General features: G+C 49.3%; 2 protein-coding genes across 5 annotated transcripts in view; both read left to right on the forward strand.

The window, feature by feature from the left end:
- Positions 1 to 3,029, forward strand: part of LOC113590685 (alpha-actinin-2) — a gene marked incomplete at its 5' end in the record, with an annotated part of 16,371 nt that extends 13,342 nt beyond the window's left edge. Inside the window, 4 exon segments of the mRNA XM_081697199.1 lie at positions 754 to 879; positions 1,323 to 1,388; positions 1,780 to 1,978; positions 2,932 to 3,029. Of these exon segments, the coding sequence (XP_081553325.1) occupies positions 754 to 879; positions 1,323 to 1,388; positions 1,780 to 1,978; positions 2,932 to 3,029 (489 nt within the window).
- Positions 3,030 to 3,036: 7 nt separating this feature from the next.
- The window catches only part of mtr (5-methyltetrahydrofolate-homocysteine methyltransferase), a 20,749-nt gene continuing 8,785 nt past the window's right edge, over positions 3,037 to 15,000 (forward strand). The window contains exons 1-23 of one of the 4 annotated variants that reach the window (XM_081697845.1): positions 3,037 to 3,328; positions 4,502 to 4,707; positions 5,908 to 5,997; positions 6,437 to 6,506; positions 6,604 to 6,696; positions 7,381 to 7,487; positions 7,977 to 8,033; positions 8,235 to 8,329; positions 8,560 to 8,660; positions 8,726 to 8,787; positions 8,871 to 8,938; positions 9,535 to 9,614; positions 10,353 to 10,465; positions 10,633 to 10,773; positions 10,970 to 11,155; positions 11,261 to 11,440; positions 11,534 to 11,650; positions 11,730 to 11,870; positions 12,558 to 12,647; positions 13,180 to 13,332; positions 13,898 to 14,005; positions 14,109 to 14,209; positions 14,489 to 14,556. In XM_081697845.1, coding sequence (XP_081553971.1) covers positions 3,190 to 3,328; positions 4,502 to 4,707; positions 5,908 to 5,997; positions 6,437 to 6,506; positions 6,604 to 6,696; positions 7,381 to 7,487; positions 7,977 to 8,033; positions 8,235 to 8,329; positions 8,560 to 8,660; positions 8,726 to 8,787; positions 8,871 to 8,938; positions 9,535 to 9,614; positions 10,353 to 10,465; positions 10,633 to 10,773; positions 10,970 to 11,155; positions 11,261 to 11,440; positions 11,534 to 11,650; positions 11,730 to 11,870; positions 12,558 to 12,647; positions 13,180 to 13,332; positions 13,898 to 14,005; positions 14,109 to 14,209; positions 14,489 to 14,556 — 2,566 coding nt within the window. In that variant the 5' untranslated portion in view covers positions 3,037 to 3,189. Of the gene's footprint in view, positions 3,329 to 4,501; positions 4,708 to 5,907; positions 5,998 to 6,436; positions 6,507 to 6,603; positions 6,697 to 7,380; positions 7,488 to 7,976; positions 8,034 to 8,234; positions 8,330 to 8,559; positions 8,661 to 8,725; positions 8,788 to 8,870; positions 8,939 to 9,534; positions 9,615 to 10,352; positions 10,466 to 10,632; positions 10,774 to 10,969; positions 11,156 to 11,260; positions 11,441 to 11,533; positions 11,651 to 11,729; positions 11,871 to 12,557; positions 12,648 to 13,179; positions 13,333 to 13,897; positions 14,006 to 14,108; positions 14,210 to 14,488; positions 14,557 to 15,000 lie in introns of those variants that run through there. The other 3 variants (XM_081697844.1, XM_035533869.2, XM_081697846.1) reach the window with 3 other exon arrangements.

A 15,000-nucleotide genomic window follows, 5' to 3' on the forward strand; every position in this document is an offset into this window, starting at 1 on the left:
TAGATAAGTGTAAACGTGTGTGTGTGTGTGTGCACATGTGTGTGTGTGTGTGTGTGTGTGTGTGTGTGTATCTATGTGATTGAGTGTGTGTGTGTGTGTGTGTGTGTGTGTGTATATGTGATTGAGTGTGTGTGTGTGTGTGTGTGTGTGTGTGTGTGTGTGTATGTAGGTGAAGAGGTTGGTCCCTCATCGAGATGGCGCTCTACAGGAGGAATTCTCTAGACAGCAGTCCAACGAAGGTGTGTGGAGACAGTTTGCAGTTCAGGCCAACCTCACTGGACCCTGGATACACACACGCATGGAGGTCTGTACTCAGAGCCTGAGGTTGTGCTGGTTGGACCTTTTGCATGTGTGTGTGTGTGTGCACGTGCGCGTGTGTGTGTATGTGTGCGCGTGTGTGTGCGCGTGTGTGTGTGTGTGTGTGTTGAAGTTATTTGCTGGCATGTCTGTGTGTGTTTCGTAGATTGCCCATAGTTCTGTGGACCCGGGCGCTACACTGGAGGACCACATGAACCATCTGCAGACGTTTGAGAACATGGTCATCAACTACAAAGCCAACATCGACAAGCTGGATGTGGAGAACCAGGTCATCCAGGAGTCACTGATATTCGACAACAAACACACCGACTACACCACGGAGGTAAACAAGCACACGTTATTGCATAACACACACACACACACACACACACACACACACACACACACACACACACTGCATTTACATCTAACACCTCTCCTCCATGGTGATGGCAGCACATCTGCGTGGGCTGGGAGCTCCTCCTCACGACGAAGGCCCATGCCAACGAGGTCCAGACCCAGATCCTGACCTGCGACACCAAGGGCATGAGCCAGAAACAGCTCAGCGGCCACTTTGACAGGGTACATGCCCAAGGACACGCCCACAGGGATGAGCGTAGAGCAGATAGCAAGTGGTTCACAAACAATAACCTTTAATAGTAATAATAATAACAACCAAATAATATTATCATATTACAACCCTGCAAAAAAATTAGGAATTACTTCAGCTAAATGTCCTGTGAGATCAAATTAATCTTATATGAGTAAAAAGAATGAAAGTTAATACATAGAAAAGCAATTCTCAAATGACCTCAATAGAACATATTTAGGAAGTGTGTCCATACACAGTAACAGCACTTGTAGTACAGGGTGAAGGTGTGCGTGTTCCCCTTTAAGCCCACCTCTGAGTCTGTGCTCAGTCTGTTTTTAATCTATAATCATCTGTTCATCTTTCTGCTTCTCTACTCGTTTTCCATCTCTCTTTTCTACCTTCTTCTCTCGCTCTCTCTCGCTCCACCCGGCAGAAGAAAAATGGAGGGATGGAGACAGACGAGTTCCGGGCGCGCCTCATCTCCACAGGATACGACCTGGTGAGAAACACACCGGCCAAGCTCAGACAGCGCCTGACGCCAAGTGTGAAGCGTTAACGCGGCAGCACAGTGTCGTGTGTGTTCAGTCGGGGTCTCATTCGGGGTCTCCTGAACGGTGGGCATGTAGACCAGTCAGTCTGATGGGACTCTGTATGGGCTCACTGTACATATTTGGTACAGATATGGGAAACACATGAGGAAGGCCAGCTATCTCACACACGCGCACACACACACACACACACACACGCACACACACACGCACATACACACACGCACGCACACACACACACACGCACGCACACACACGCACGCACATACACACGCACGCACACGCACGCACACACACACGTTCTTGAAGCAGTGACCGGCTGCTTCTCTCGTGTGTCCGCAGCCGTATATTCTGATGGAAGAGCTGCGTCTCGAGCACGCCCCTGTGCACGGGCCCTGCCAGCGTGCCGCACGCGCTCGTCTACGCCGCCTTCGCGAGTGCTCTGTACAGAGAGAGCGTGCTCTAGGCACACACAGGGGAACTGCACCTTCAGAGCCTCCCAGCCATAACACGACGAGCCTTAGGAATAAAGGCTGCGTAGGTAAGTGCTGTGAAAGAGATATATGTACGGGTTTAAAGGGACGTATGAGGAATCGAATGTTTTAAGCATTTCTGAATGGGTGTCTCGTCTTCCCAGGGAGTGCAGGAACAGCAACGCAATAAATGTGTAGTGAAATAAAATAAACGTAATACGTCAGTGGCATAATCCGGCTGTCTTTTTATTCTGAATGGTCCACTCTGGTAGCACACTAGGACCAGCTCTGTTCTCTGGCCTTTTTTCTGTTTCTGCCTGAGTGTCTTTACATTAGGAAAAGGCTTCTCCAGGCCCTGAACTGGGTCAGACACCCGCAACAAACAAACAAACTAAAAGATTAAGAGCTGCACTACAACTAAGACAGAAAATGGTTGAGGGTTAACTAAAATAAACAGCATGATGACAGTAACAGAAGGAACCCCCCCCCCAAAAAAAAAAAACCAACCAATAACTAATTAAATATGTAAATTAAATATGTTAATGTAAATTAATATAGAGACTTCAGGGGGGCGCTTGGAATTGTCATTCCTAAATTTTTTCCTGAATTACAGTAATTATATTAAGTAAACTTTAAATAGAAAATAGAGGCGTTGTCCAACAGTCTCAGGTGCGTTCAAGACATTTCGTCAAGGTCAGTTACATACTTATATTACACAGTATTCTCCAAACTTTCCACCATTATGCTCAAAACAGATCGCAAAGCAATAACCCAAGTCGATACCATGATCTCCAAATCACGGTCTGTTTAAAAACGGTGGTCTCGTTTATCCTCCGGGGTACCATCAGAATAACGTCGCGTCTTCAGCTGGTCTCCTGGCCTCAGGCCCGCACCTAACGTGGACGTCCTAATCTGCTCAGTATATTATTACATGAATAATTTCAGAATCCTGGGCATCCCAGTTTAAGGAATCCCAGTTCGGCTACGTACTGCATGTAATGATGAGCTCGTCGTTTTGCAGACGTCATCATGCCCCGGTCTTACTGCCCCAGGCGCAAAGTCCCGGGCGCGTGGTGCTCCGCCCAGCCCGGGCTGCGGAGCACGCGGGTCCGGCGCTAGACGGCGCTGTGCACGCGGGCAGCCAGTCGGCGCGTGCGTCCTAGGCAGCCCGGCTGCACGAGGCGGAGGGAGGGGAGGAAAGTTTAGAGTCGGGCTGCGCGTGCAGTTACGAGCTCCAGCCGAGGCGCGTGGGACGCTGCAGCTGTAACGGAGGTCGCGCATGGCGCCAACGAGTCACTGCGCAGCACGAGCGCGTAAGTCCGGGGTTGTGGAGGTGACCGCGCCGCAGCGCGCGAGCTGTCGGTGTCTCCGGCGGAACTCGCCAGCGAACGCGCGCGAGGCTAGTAAGCGATTCATAAGTAAGTCACGAGCGGAGGGTCCCGATGAATCGGGATTCATCGCTAACTAACTGCAGCTAAGAGTTAGTTAGTTAGAGAGAGAGAAAGAGAGAGAAAGAAAGAGAGAGAGAGGGAGATACTTAGCTGGCTTAGCTAGTCGGTCACGGCATAAATCGCTGACGTCACGGGCTGTCGCCTAACTCTGAAAGTTTAACGTGAACTTTAGCTAGTGGCATTCACACACTCCGAGTGTGAGTGTGTGTGTGTGTGTGTGTGTGTGTGTGTGTGTGTGTGTGTGTGTGTGAGAGAGAGAGAGAGAGAGTGTGTGTGTATGTGAGAGTGTGAGAGAGCCTCCTTCGTGAACTTTAGCTAGTGGCATTCACACACTCCGAGAGTGAGTGAGTGAGTGAGTGTGTGTGTGTGTGTGTGTGTGTGTGAGAGAGAGTGTGCATGCATGTGCCTCTGCAAGCCTCCGTCATGAACTTCAGCTAGTGGCATTCCCACACTCCGTGAGTGTGTGTGTGTGTGTGTGAGTGTGAGTGTGTTTGTGTGAGAGAGAGAGAAAGTGTGGATGTGTGTGCCTCTGCAAGCCTCCGTTGTGAACTTTTTCACACACTCCAAGAGTGTGTGTGTGAGAGTGTGTGTGTGTGTGTGTGACGGAGAGAGAGAGAGAGTGCGTGTGTGTGCCTCTGCAAGCCTCTGTCGTGTGCTACACTCTGATGACCCTGCACTTTGCACGCGGCCAGACTGACCAACCTGTGTGAACACGTGCATGCAATAACCGATTAGTGACTGGTTTTCCTGAGGCGAGTATGACCCGTGTGTGTGTGACCCGCGTGTATGCTGGGATGTTATTTACCCCCTCTGGAGTTCTAGCTGGTTTTAATCACTGAATTGGTGACTTGACTGTGACCCTGTGCATTGTTGTGTAACGTTGTGGGTAGAATATTAACAATATTTATCGGTAGTTGGTGGATTAAAATGGATGTGTTAGTTACATTACGTTCAACATTATACAGGACTGCATATTGCTGACTGCTATCAGAGAGCGAATGCCAGATAAAGAGTAGACACCAACATTACAGAATTCAAGGACATTTAAGATAAAGTTGCACTTTAGTGTGTGTGAGTGTGTGAGTGTGTTCAGTCCAGCTACAGACCCTTGGTTAACCAGATGACCTCTGTGTGCCGTAGGGGGCGCTGTTGAGGATGAGCTCAGAGAAACACTTCAGAAGAGGATCATGGTCCTGGACGGAGGCATGGGAACCATGATCCAGCAAAGGAAGTTGCAGGAAGACCACTTCCGGGGCACAGAGTTCAAGGACCACCCCAGGAGCCTGAAGGGTAACAATGACCTCCTGAGCATCACCCAGCCGGAGGTCATTTACAGTATCCACAAGGTGCTTCCTCCTGTCTTTGTGTGTCTTAGACAATCTGTAATCAGTACTAATCAGTACGTTTACGTACACTAACCTCTAATCAGTACTAATCAGTACGTTTACGTACACTAACCTCTAATCAGTACTAATCAGCACGTTTACGTACACTAACCTCTAATCAGTACTAATCAGCACGTTTACGTACACTAACCTCTAATCAGTACGTTTACGTACACTAACCTCTAATCAGCACGTTTACGTACACTAACCTCTAATCAGTACTAATCAGCACGTTTACGTACACTAACCTCTAATCAGTACGTTTACGTACACTAACCTAATCAGTACTAATCAGCACGTTTACGTACACTAACCTCTAATCAGCACGTTTACGTACACTAACCTCTAATCAGCACGTTTACGTACACTAACCTCTAATCAGCACGTTTACGTACACTAACCTCTAATCAGTACTAATCAGCACGTTTACGTACACTAACCTCTAATCAGTACGTTTAAGTACACTAACCTCTAATCAGTACTAATCAGTACGTTTACGTACACTAACCTCTAATCAGTACTAATCAGCACGTTTACATACACTGACCTCTAATCAGTACGTTTACGTACACTAACCTCTAATCAGAACGTTTACGTACACTAACCTCTAATCAGTACGTTTACGTACACTAATCTCTTTCACAGCTAGTGGTGTTGCAGCATATACAACATCATTATTCTCACATCTGTTATCCAAAGCAGTAACTGCAGTCGGTCTCATTGGAATAAATCATATTTATGTACACAAGTTTGCTTTATTTTGCAAAATGTCTGGGCAAAGAAATTGGGTGACAATTTAGGTGTTTATCAGTAGAAAATAATGAAAGTTGCGCCTCTAAATTGGGTGGAACCTCACCTGTGGCTACATGTCTCTTATGACTGATGCGTTGTGTGAGTCAGAGGCATGTCTGTCTGTCTGTCTGTCTGTGTCTGTCTGTCTGTCTGTCCTTTTCCCTTTTATTTATTTAACAGGACAGAATAAACATCATTATCATGATTTAAGCTTGCCAGGGTCAGCCAGTTAACTGTCATGAGTCTGAGGTTAAAAATGACGAATACACACTTCTCATATATGCGGATCAGCTATCACAAGGCAGCATTAAGGGGCAAGTCTGCAAAATACATCTCATTGTTTCTCACTGGCTGCCTGTCTGCCTGCAGGAGTATCTGCTCGCCGGGGCAGACATCATAGAGACGAACACGTTCAGCAGTACCAGGGTTGCGCAGGCCGACTACGGACTGGAAGACCTGGTAACACTCATCCTGTAGTGAATGTAGTGTGCTTAGGCTGAGCCATGTTCCTGTAAAAACCCGCTATGTATGTAAATGCAATCGTGACATTTCATTTTATGAATTGCAAGTTACAGATTTATAAAACTGATTTTAGATTTGTGATTTATTCCTTTTAACAGGAAAACTGTATACCCACAATGCTTAGCTAATAAACAATGCCATTAGCCAGTAATAAATTAAATTAATTAGTTAAAATTAATCTGCATATATCTGACTGAATCCCTTTACTCACTCATGATTGGTTGTTTTTGGACATTTCTAAATATTGGTGTTACAAAAACAGTTTAGTCACATGGCGATGTTCTGATTGGGTGGTCCCGTGGGTCACATGGCGATGTTCTGATTGGGTGGTCCCGTCGGTCACATGGCGATGTTCTGATTGGGTGGTGTCGTGCAGGCTTATCGGTTAAACAAGGCTTCTGCGGAGGTGGCCAGGAAGGCAGCAGATGAAGTTACAGCACAGACAGGTATGAAAACAACAACAGTAGCCCTTTCAGATGCACCTGACATGCTATAACCAGCCAGCCTTGCTCCGAGCAAACCCCCAGTCTGTTCTGTTGACAGGTGTGAAGCGTTACGTGGCCGGAGCCGTGGGGCCGACCAACAGGACGTTATCTGTGTCGCCCTCCGTGGAGAGACCGGACTTCCGGAACATCAGTAAGCTGGCAGCGGAACGACGAGCCCATGGTCTTTTACAGTTCTTGCCAGCATTAACGTGACATGCTCAAACCACACTGTCTGTAATCTGCTTCTGGAGATAGCGCATGCTTACTTTTTCGAGAACTTTGCCCGGGTAGAGGGTCAAATTGCCCGCACACCTGACGTTTCCATGGACTTTCCATAAACCATCTTGGCTCACCCACTAGGGGGTGATGTTGAGCAGTGTGTTATGGGATTTGTTTACACTTCAGACTGGAATATCCTTCATTTAGGTTATTTTCTTTCTTTTTTGCAATCACTATGGCGAGCAAATATCAAGCAAGTGCAGAGTGTGTGTGTGTGTGTGTGTGTGAGTGACGTAGCGTTTGATGAACTGGTAGAGGCTTTGTGTGTGTGTGTGTGTGTGTGTGTGTGTGTGTGTGTGACGTAGCGTTTGATGAACTGGTAGAGGCTTACTCTGTGTGTGTGTGTGTGTGTGTGTGTGTGACGTAGCGTTTGATGAACTGGTAGAGGCTTACTCTGTGTGTGTGTGTGTGAGTGACGTAGCGTTTTAATGAACTGGTAGAGGCTTACTCTGTGTGTGTGTGTGTGACGTAGCGTTTGATGAACTGGTAGAGGCTTACTCTGTGTGTGTGTGTGTGTGTGTGTGTGTGTGTGTGTGTGTGTGTGTGTGTGACGTAGCGTTTGATGAACTGGTAGAGGCTTACTCTGAGCAGATACAAGGCCTACTGGATGGAGGTTGTGACATCCTGCTGGTGGAGACCATCTTTGACACAGCTAATGCAAAAGTAGAATATCTCTCTCTCTCTCTCTCTCTCTCTCTCTCTCTCCCCCTCTCTTTCTCTCTCTCTCTTCTCTCTCTCCCTCCCTCCCTCTCTTTCTCTCTCTCTCTCTTCTCTCTCTCCCTCCCTCCCTCCCTCCCTCTCTCTCTCTCTCTTCTCTCGCTCCCTCCCTCCCTCTCTCTCTCTCTCTCTTCTCTCTCTCCCTCCCTCCCTCCCTCTCTCTCTCTCTCTCTCCCTCCCTCTCTTTCTCTCTCTCTCTCTCTCTCTCTCCCTCCATTATTCTTTCTGCCATTCATTCATTCATTCATTCATTCATTCATTCATTCATTCATTCCTTAACACATTCATTCACATACAGCCCATAATTCTTTAAAACACTTGGATGGTGACTCTGAATTTGCTTGACCAGGTGTTTGGAGGAATAGTGTTAAGGAGAATATTCTCTCCCCCCTCTCGTGCGCTCTCTCTTTCTCTCTCTCTCTCTCTCTCTCAAAGGCTGCATTGTTCGCTATTGATATGCTGTTTGAGGAGTATGAACCAAGACCCATATTTGTGAGTAACCGGACTCATCTATCCATTCATGCATCCGTTCATCCATCTGTATATTTTATCCATCAGTTTCTTGAGTTACTTTATTTATTTTGTGACTAGCGGGAATCGGATGGATCTTTGACAACTGTAAGAATTGTCATACCTCCGCTGTTCTTATGGATGAATAGAATAGTTTTAAATCTGTGCGTGTGTGTGTTCTAGATCTCGGGGACCATCGTGGATAAGAGCGGCCGTACGCTCTCCGGCCAGACGGGGGAGGCGTTTGTCATCAGTGTGTCACATATGAGCCCTCTGTGGTAGGTGTATGACATCTGTTCTGTGTGTTCAGGAGAGAGAGAGAGAGAGAGAGAGAGAGAGAGGGAGAGAGAGAGAGAGAGAGGGACAGACTAGACGGGGCGGATGAGAGAGAGATTGAAACACTTGTTTATACGAAAGACAAGCCAGGCTTTCCCCAGGATGTGTACAGTGGCCCGAGAATCTCCGCCCCCCCCGCCTTCTGCTGGGTGACCCTTCCTCTTCTCCGCAGTGTGGGTCTGAACTGCGCCCTGGGGGCCACGGAGATGCGTCCGTTCATCGAGGCCATCGGGAGGAACACCAACGCCTTTGTCCTGTGTTACCCCAACGCAGGTAACTCCGACGGCCTCGAGCTCGTCACGCCGCAACGCCGCGGTCTCACTGCTCGCTCTCCGCAGGTCTCCCCAACACGTTCGGAGACTACGACGAGACGCCAGAGACCATGGCTTCACACATAAAGGTGAGGCGGGGTGAGGCTGTGTGTGTTCAGGTCACTCCCCTCGCTGTGCGTCTCCAGTCTGTTCAGTGTTTTCGCTCCCACAGGAGTTTGCGCTGGACGGCTTGGTGAACATCGTTGGCGGCTGCTGTGGAACAACGCCGCACCACATCAGGTAGAGGGTCACCACGGCGACCTTGACCGACCGCGTCACCATGGCAACCTTGACCGACCACGGCGACCTTGACCGACTGCTTGACCGACCGCGTCACCACGGCGACCTTGACCGACCGCGTCACCACGGAGACTTTGACTGACTGCTTGACACTCCGCGTCACCACAGCAACCTTGACCGACTGCTTGACCGACCGCGTCACCACGGCGACCTTGACCGACCATGTCACCACGGGGACCTTGACCGACCATGTCACCACGGCGACCTTGACCGACCGCGTCACCACGGCGGCCTTGACCGAATGCTTGACCGACCGCGTCACCACGGCGACCTTGACCGACCGTGTCACCACGGCGACCTTGATCGACCGCGTCACCACGGCGGCCTTGATCGACCACGTCACCATGGCGACCTTGACCGACTGCGTCACCACGGCGACCTTGACTTACCGTGTCACAATTCTGTGGTGCGTTCCAACCACGCACGATAAGGAATTCCTCTAGCTCTTCCACTCTAGCGTCCAGTATCACACCGCAGTGGAGTACACTAACAGTGTGTGTGTGTGCGCGTGCGCGTGTGTGTGAGTGCGCGTGCAGAGCGATCTCTGAGAGTGTGAAGCAGTGTAAAGCCAGGTGCGCTCCGACAGACGTCTTCAGCAACTTCCTGCTGCTCTCAGGTCAGCTGCTCATCCGTCTGTCTCCGTACGCTAGAAGACTCTAAAAAGACCTTTAACAGTCTGACAACCTCTCAGATCTAAAGACACACACACACACACACACACATTCATCGTGCTCCTCTTGGAAATGTGCAAAAACAGAGACTGTTGAACAGTGGAGCAGAGACAGAAGCAGCCTTTAGCCACAGCTGCCCTTGAGAGGGAAAAAACAGACAAACAAATGAAAGACAAAAAAAGACAAGAACAAACCTGACCAGAGTCTCCTTCCTGTGTGTCATCTACCCGCTTTACCGCTTCCTGTCTGTCATCTACCCGCTTTACCGCTTCCTGTCTGTCATCTACCCGCTTTACCGCTTCCTGTCTGTCATCTACCCGCTTTACCGCTTCCTGTCTGTCATCTACCCGCTTTACCGCTTCCTGTCTGTCATCTACCCGCTTTACCGCTTCCTGTCTGTCATCTACCCGCTTTACCGCTTCCTGTCTGTCATCTACCCGCTTTACCGCTTCCTGTCTGTCATCTACCCGCTTTACCGCTTCCTGTCTGTCATCTTCCTGTCCTGACCACCTTATGCCAATCGGTCCAGATGATCAAAGAGTGCCACGACTCTAACAATAACAACTCCTCAAGCAATTTCACATAGTCAGAATAAAATGCTGAAAGTTGTTTGGCGTAAAGCCAGAATCAGCTGCAGAAATCCAGAGTGCAGTTCCCAAGGTGTCTCCTGGGCGTATCTCCAGGTCTGGAGCCCTTCCGGATCGGACCCTACACCAACTTTGTCAACATCGGCGAGCGCTGCAATGTCGCCGGTTCACGGAAGTTCGCCAAACTCATCATGACAGGAAATTATGAGGTAACGCCTGATGACGTGCGTGTGTGCACAGGCCCCGGGGTTTCAAGGTGTCCTTTAACATTCGAACTTGTAGACGGAATCATGTGGGAAACAGGTAACAGTTAAGTCCAAATGTCACCGTGTGTGTGTGTGTGTGTGTGTGTGTGTGTGTGTGTGCTCATCTGCAGGAGGCGTTAAGTGTAGCTAAAGCCCAGGTACAGATGGGTGCCCAGGTGCTGGATATTAACATGGATGAAGGAATGCTGGATGGCTCTGTCGCCATGACGCGTTTCTGCAACCTCATCGCCTCGGAGCCTGACATCGCCAAGGTAATGACCCCAGCAGTCGCAGACCGGTCACAGACCAATATGTACTAGTGTGGGGCGCAATGTGTTCCTGTTTTATAGAGAATATTGAAAATTTACAAAAATTTACAAAACTTTTATAGTCGATAAACACTACATATCTAGCTGGAGCCCAGAGCCGCGCGTCCCAGAGCTTTAGAGCACGTGTGCTGGTGTCCAGGTGCCGCTGTGTCTGGACTCTTCCTCCTTTACTGTACTGGAGGCAGGCCTGAAGTGCTGTCAGGGCAAGGCCATCGTCAACAGCATCAGCCTCAAGGAGGGCGAGGACGACTTCCTGAAACGCGCCAGACAAATCCGTCGCTACGGCGCCGCGGCCGTCGTCATGGCGTTCGACGAGGAGGGGCAGGTGAGCGTTCCCTTCATCCCTCCTCCCGGAGTGACCAGAGCGAATGTCCAGTGTCGGGCGGGTGCAGCCTCCTTTATGGAGCTCGTTGTCGTTGCGGCCACCTAGGCGACGGAAACGGATGAGAAGATCAAGATCTGCACGAGAGCCTATCACCTTCTGACCAGCAGGGTGGGCTTTAACGCCAATGACATCATCTTTGACCCCAACATCCTGACGATTGGCACGGGCATGACGGAGCACAGCATGTACGCCGTCAACTTCATCAGAGCCACCAGGGCTATCAAGGTTGGCCGGGAAATGCCCGTCGCTCCGAGCCAAGTGTATACCCCCATAAAGATATGGTGCACCTGACCTCTCTCTCCCTCTCTCTCGCTCTAGGACACCCTGCCCGGTACCAGGGTCAGCGGAGGCCTGTCAAACCTCTCCTTCTCCTTCCGAGGCATGGATGCCATCAGGGAGGCCATGCACGGGGCGTTCCTCTACCACGCCATAAAGGTGCCGCACCTGCCTCCCCCGCACCGAGAGCCTCCCCGTGGAGCAGACGCACACACTCAGTCTAATCTCGCCCCTGCAGGACGGAATGGACATGGGCATCGTGAACGCCGGCAGCCTTCCCGTGTATGACGACATCGATAAGGAGCTGCTGCAGCTCTGTGAGAACCTCATCTGGAACCGAGATCCAGACGCCACCGAGAAGCTGCTGCAGTATGCTCAGGTACAGCTGTGAGTTGTGTGTCCTGTGGTCTTAGCGGTCCTAACGAGTTGTGTGTCCTGTGGTCTTGGTGGTCTTAACGAGTTGTTTGTCCTGGTCTTAACGGTCTTAATGGGTTGTTTGTTCTGTGGTATTAACGAGTTGTGTGTCCTGTGGTCTTAGCGGTCTTAACGAGTTGTGTGTCCTGTGGTCTTGGCGGTCTTAATGAGTTGTTTGTCCTGTGGTCTTAGCGGTCTTAACGAGTTGTTTGTCCTGTGGTCTTAACGAGTTGTTTGTCCTGTGGTCTTGGTGGTCTTAACGAGTTGTTTGTCCTGTGGTCTTGGTGGTCTTAACGAGTTGTGTGTCCTGTGGTCTTAATGAGTTGTGTGTTCTGTGGTCTTGGCTGTCTTAACGAGTTGTTTGTCCTGGTCTTAATGGGTTGTTTGTTCTGTGGTCTTAACGAGTTGTTTGTCCTGGTCTTAATGGGTTGTTTGTTCTGTGGTCTTAACGAGTTGTTTGTCCTGGTCTTCACAGAACAAACAACTCGTTAAGACCAGGACAAACAACTCGTTAAGACCACAGGACAAACAACTCGTTAAGACCACAGAACAAACAACTCATTGTCTTAACGAGTTGTTTGTCCTGTGGTCTTAAGGAGTTGTGTGTCCTGTGGTCTTAACGAGACGTTGGTCATGTGCCTGTTCATTCTAGAACAATGTTAAAGGAGGGAGGAAAGTGATTCAGACAGATGAGTGGAGGAATGGAAGTGTGGAGGAGAGACTGGAGTATGCTCTTATCAAGGTAGGTGTGTGTGTGTGTGTGTGTGTGTGTGGAGGGAGAGAGTGAGTGTGTGTGTGTGTGTGTGTGTGTGTGTGTGTGTGTGTGTATGGAGGGAGAGAATGTGTGTGTGTATGGAGGGAGAGAATGTGTGTGTGTATAGAGGGAGAGAATGTGTGTGTGTGTGTGTGTGTGTGTGTATAGAGGGAGAAAATGTGTGTGTGTTTGTGTGTGTATGGCGGGAGAGAATGTGTGTGTGTGCGCGTGTGTATATATGTGCGCGCGTGTGTGTGTGTGTGTATGGAGGGAGAAAATGTGTGTGCACGGTATAGTTCAAAGTATTCGATTACAAATTAACTGAATGTACTGTAACAAGTGTGTGTGTGTGTTTGTGTGTGCACGCACGTGTGTGTGTGTGTGCTACATTTCAAAGTATTCTATTACAAATTAACTGAAATATACTGCAATAAGTGTGTGTGCATGAATGCGTGTCTGTGTGTGTGTGTGTGTGTGTGTGTGTGTGTGTGTGTGTGTGTGTGTGTGTGTGTGTGTTTAGGGTATAGACAAGTACGTAGTACAGGACACAGAGGAGGCCCGCGCCCAGGTGGGTGTGTATCCGCGTCCCCTCCGTGTGATTGAGGGACCCCTCATGAACGCCATGAAGACAGTAGGAGACCTGTTTGGAGCCGGCAAGATGTTCCTGCCGCAGGTGGACGTGCGCACACTCACTCTGCCCTCTCACACACCCACATTGGGGAGGGCTGGAGTCCTGCTTGTTAAGACCTCGTTCACACCCTGGGTTCGGTCGTAGCGCCCCCCACGATGTGCTCAGAACGTGGGTTAGCGTTAGCTCCCAAAACGCTTGTGCAGAGAGCCCACAGTGGAGTCCCACAGTTGGTCTTGCCTCTCACGCCCCTCCTCAAATCACTCTTCACCACAGAGATACTTAGAACCGCGGGCCAGGCCGGAGGAACCTGGGTCTCGAACAAACGATGCCCGTGTCCACTTGGCTTTTGCTTCATAGCACTGTTTGTTTATTGATTGATTGATTGATTGATTGATTTAGGGCCACTTCTTTACTCTCTGCACCACGCCCGCGTTGGGCAGTAACGTAACGTAGCAGGAAGTCACATCGTAGTGCAGATTTCCAGATCAGTGGTTTGACCAACTTTTCTCTGGTGCCTGACGGGGCTGAAATAGAAGTTTGGTTCCCAGGACCTAGGGAAATGAAGAAGTGTGTGTGTGTGTGTGTGTGTGTGTGTGTGTGAGCGCAGGTAATAAAGTCCGCCCGGGTGATGAAAAAGGCTGTTGCCCACCTGATTCCCTTCATAGAACAAGAGCAGATGATGATGATGGCAGCATCTGGGTCGTCTGAGGACACCGTGAGTGTTGGCAACGTTTACACACACACACCTGCAGCTGTTCTACAGTCCTGTGTAACTGGAGCTCTGCTGGGGTTGGACTAAGCTGAGGCTGTGTCTACAGGACCCATATCAAGGCACTATTGTTCTGGCCACAGTGAAGGGAGATGTTCACGACATTGGTAAAAACATTGTGGGTGTCGTGCTGGGATGCAACAATTTTCGGTAAGCAATCGGCCCTGTGGGATACATACGCAGGGTTATGCCTGTGTGTGTGTGTGTGTGTGTGTGTGTGTGTGTGTGTGTGTGTGTGTTGTGATTAGGTTCTGAATTGCTCCTATGGTTATGACAGCTATATAAACATCATCATCCTTTACTGTGATAGCACAGTTATCTTAGTACTCTGTGCTAATGAATGAATACAGTGTGTAGTGATGGAGCAGGGATGTGTGATGAAGTGTGTGTGTGTGTGTGTGTGTGTGTGTGAATCTTTTCTCCTTGTAGGGTAATTGATTTAGGGGTAATGATACCATGTGACACAATCTTAAAGGAGGCCATTGACAAAAAAGCAGGTGCGTCTCAGTAACAGAGTGGGTTTAGGGAAGCCCCCCACATAATAGGCTTGTTCGAGGTAACCCAAATAAAACATGGAAATCAAAACACTCAAATAAGTAGGTCTCAATCAAAATAGCTGGGCGAGACCTGCCGCGTCTCACGTGGGTCGCGGGCGAGACCTGCCGCGTCTCACGCGGGTCGTGGGCAAGCCGAACGTCTAAACTCCAACTGCTAAATAAATAATTCAGTAACGCTCTCATCCCATTTATGTTCATAAATCATAAGATATAAACAAGACAAAAACAAACAAGGCCATTAGCAAACATTGTCATGGGCTTGCAGAACTATTACAAACAATGAATGAGCTTTTAATGTTGGTGGCTGTTGATGGTTGTTTTTAATAATGACTGCTTGCTGACAACACACCAAAAACTCATTCTGTCTCGTGTGGGTGTGTGTGG

This window comes from Electrophorus electricus, chromosome 15 (genome assembly GCF_041902795.1).
Source record: "Electrophorus electricus isolate QZ-2024a chromosome 15, ASM4190279v1, whole genome shotgun sequence".
Taxonomy (NCBI): Eukaryota; Metazoa; Chordata; class Actinopteri; order Gymnotiformes; family Gymnotidae; genus Electrophorus; species Electrophorus electricus.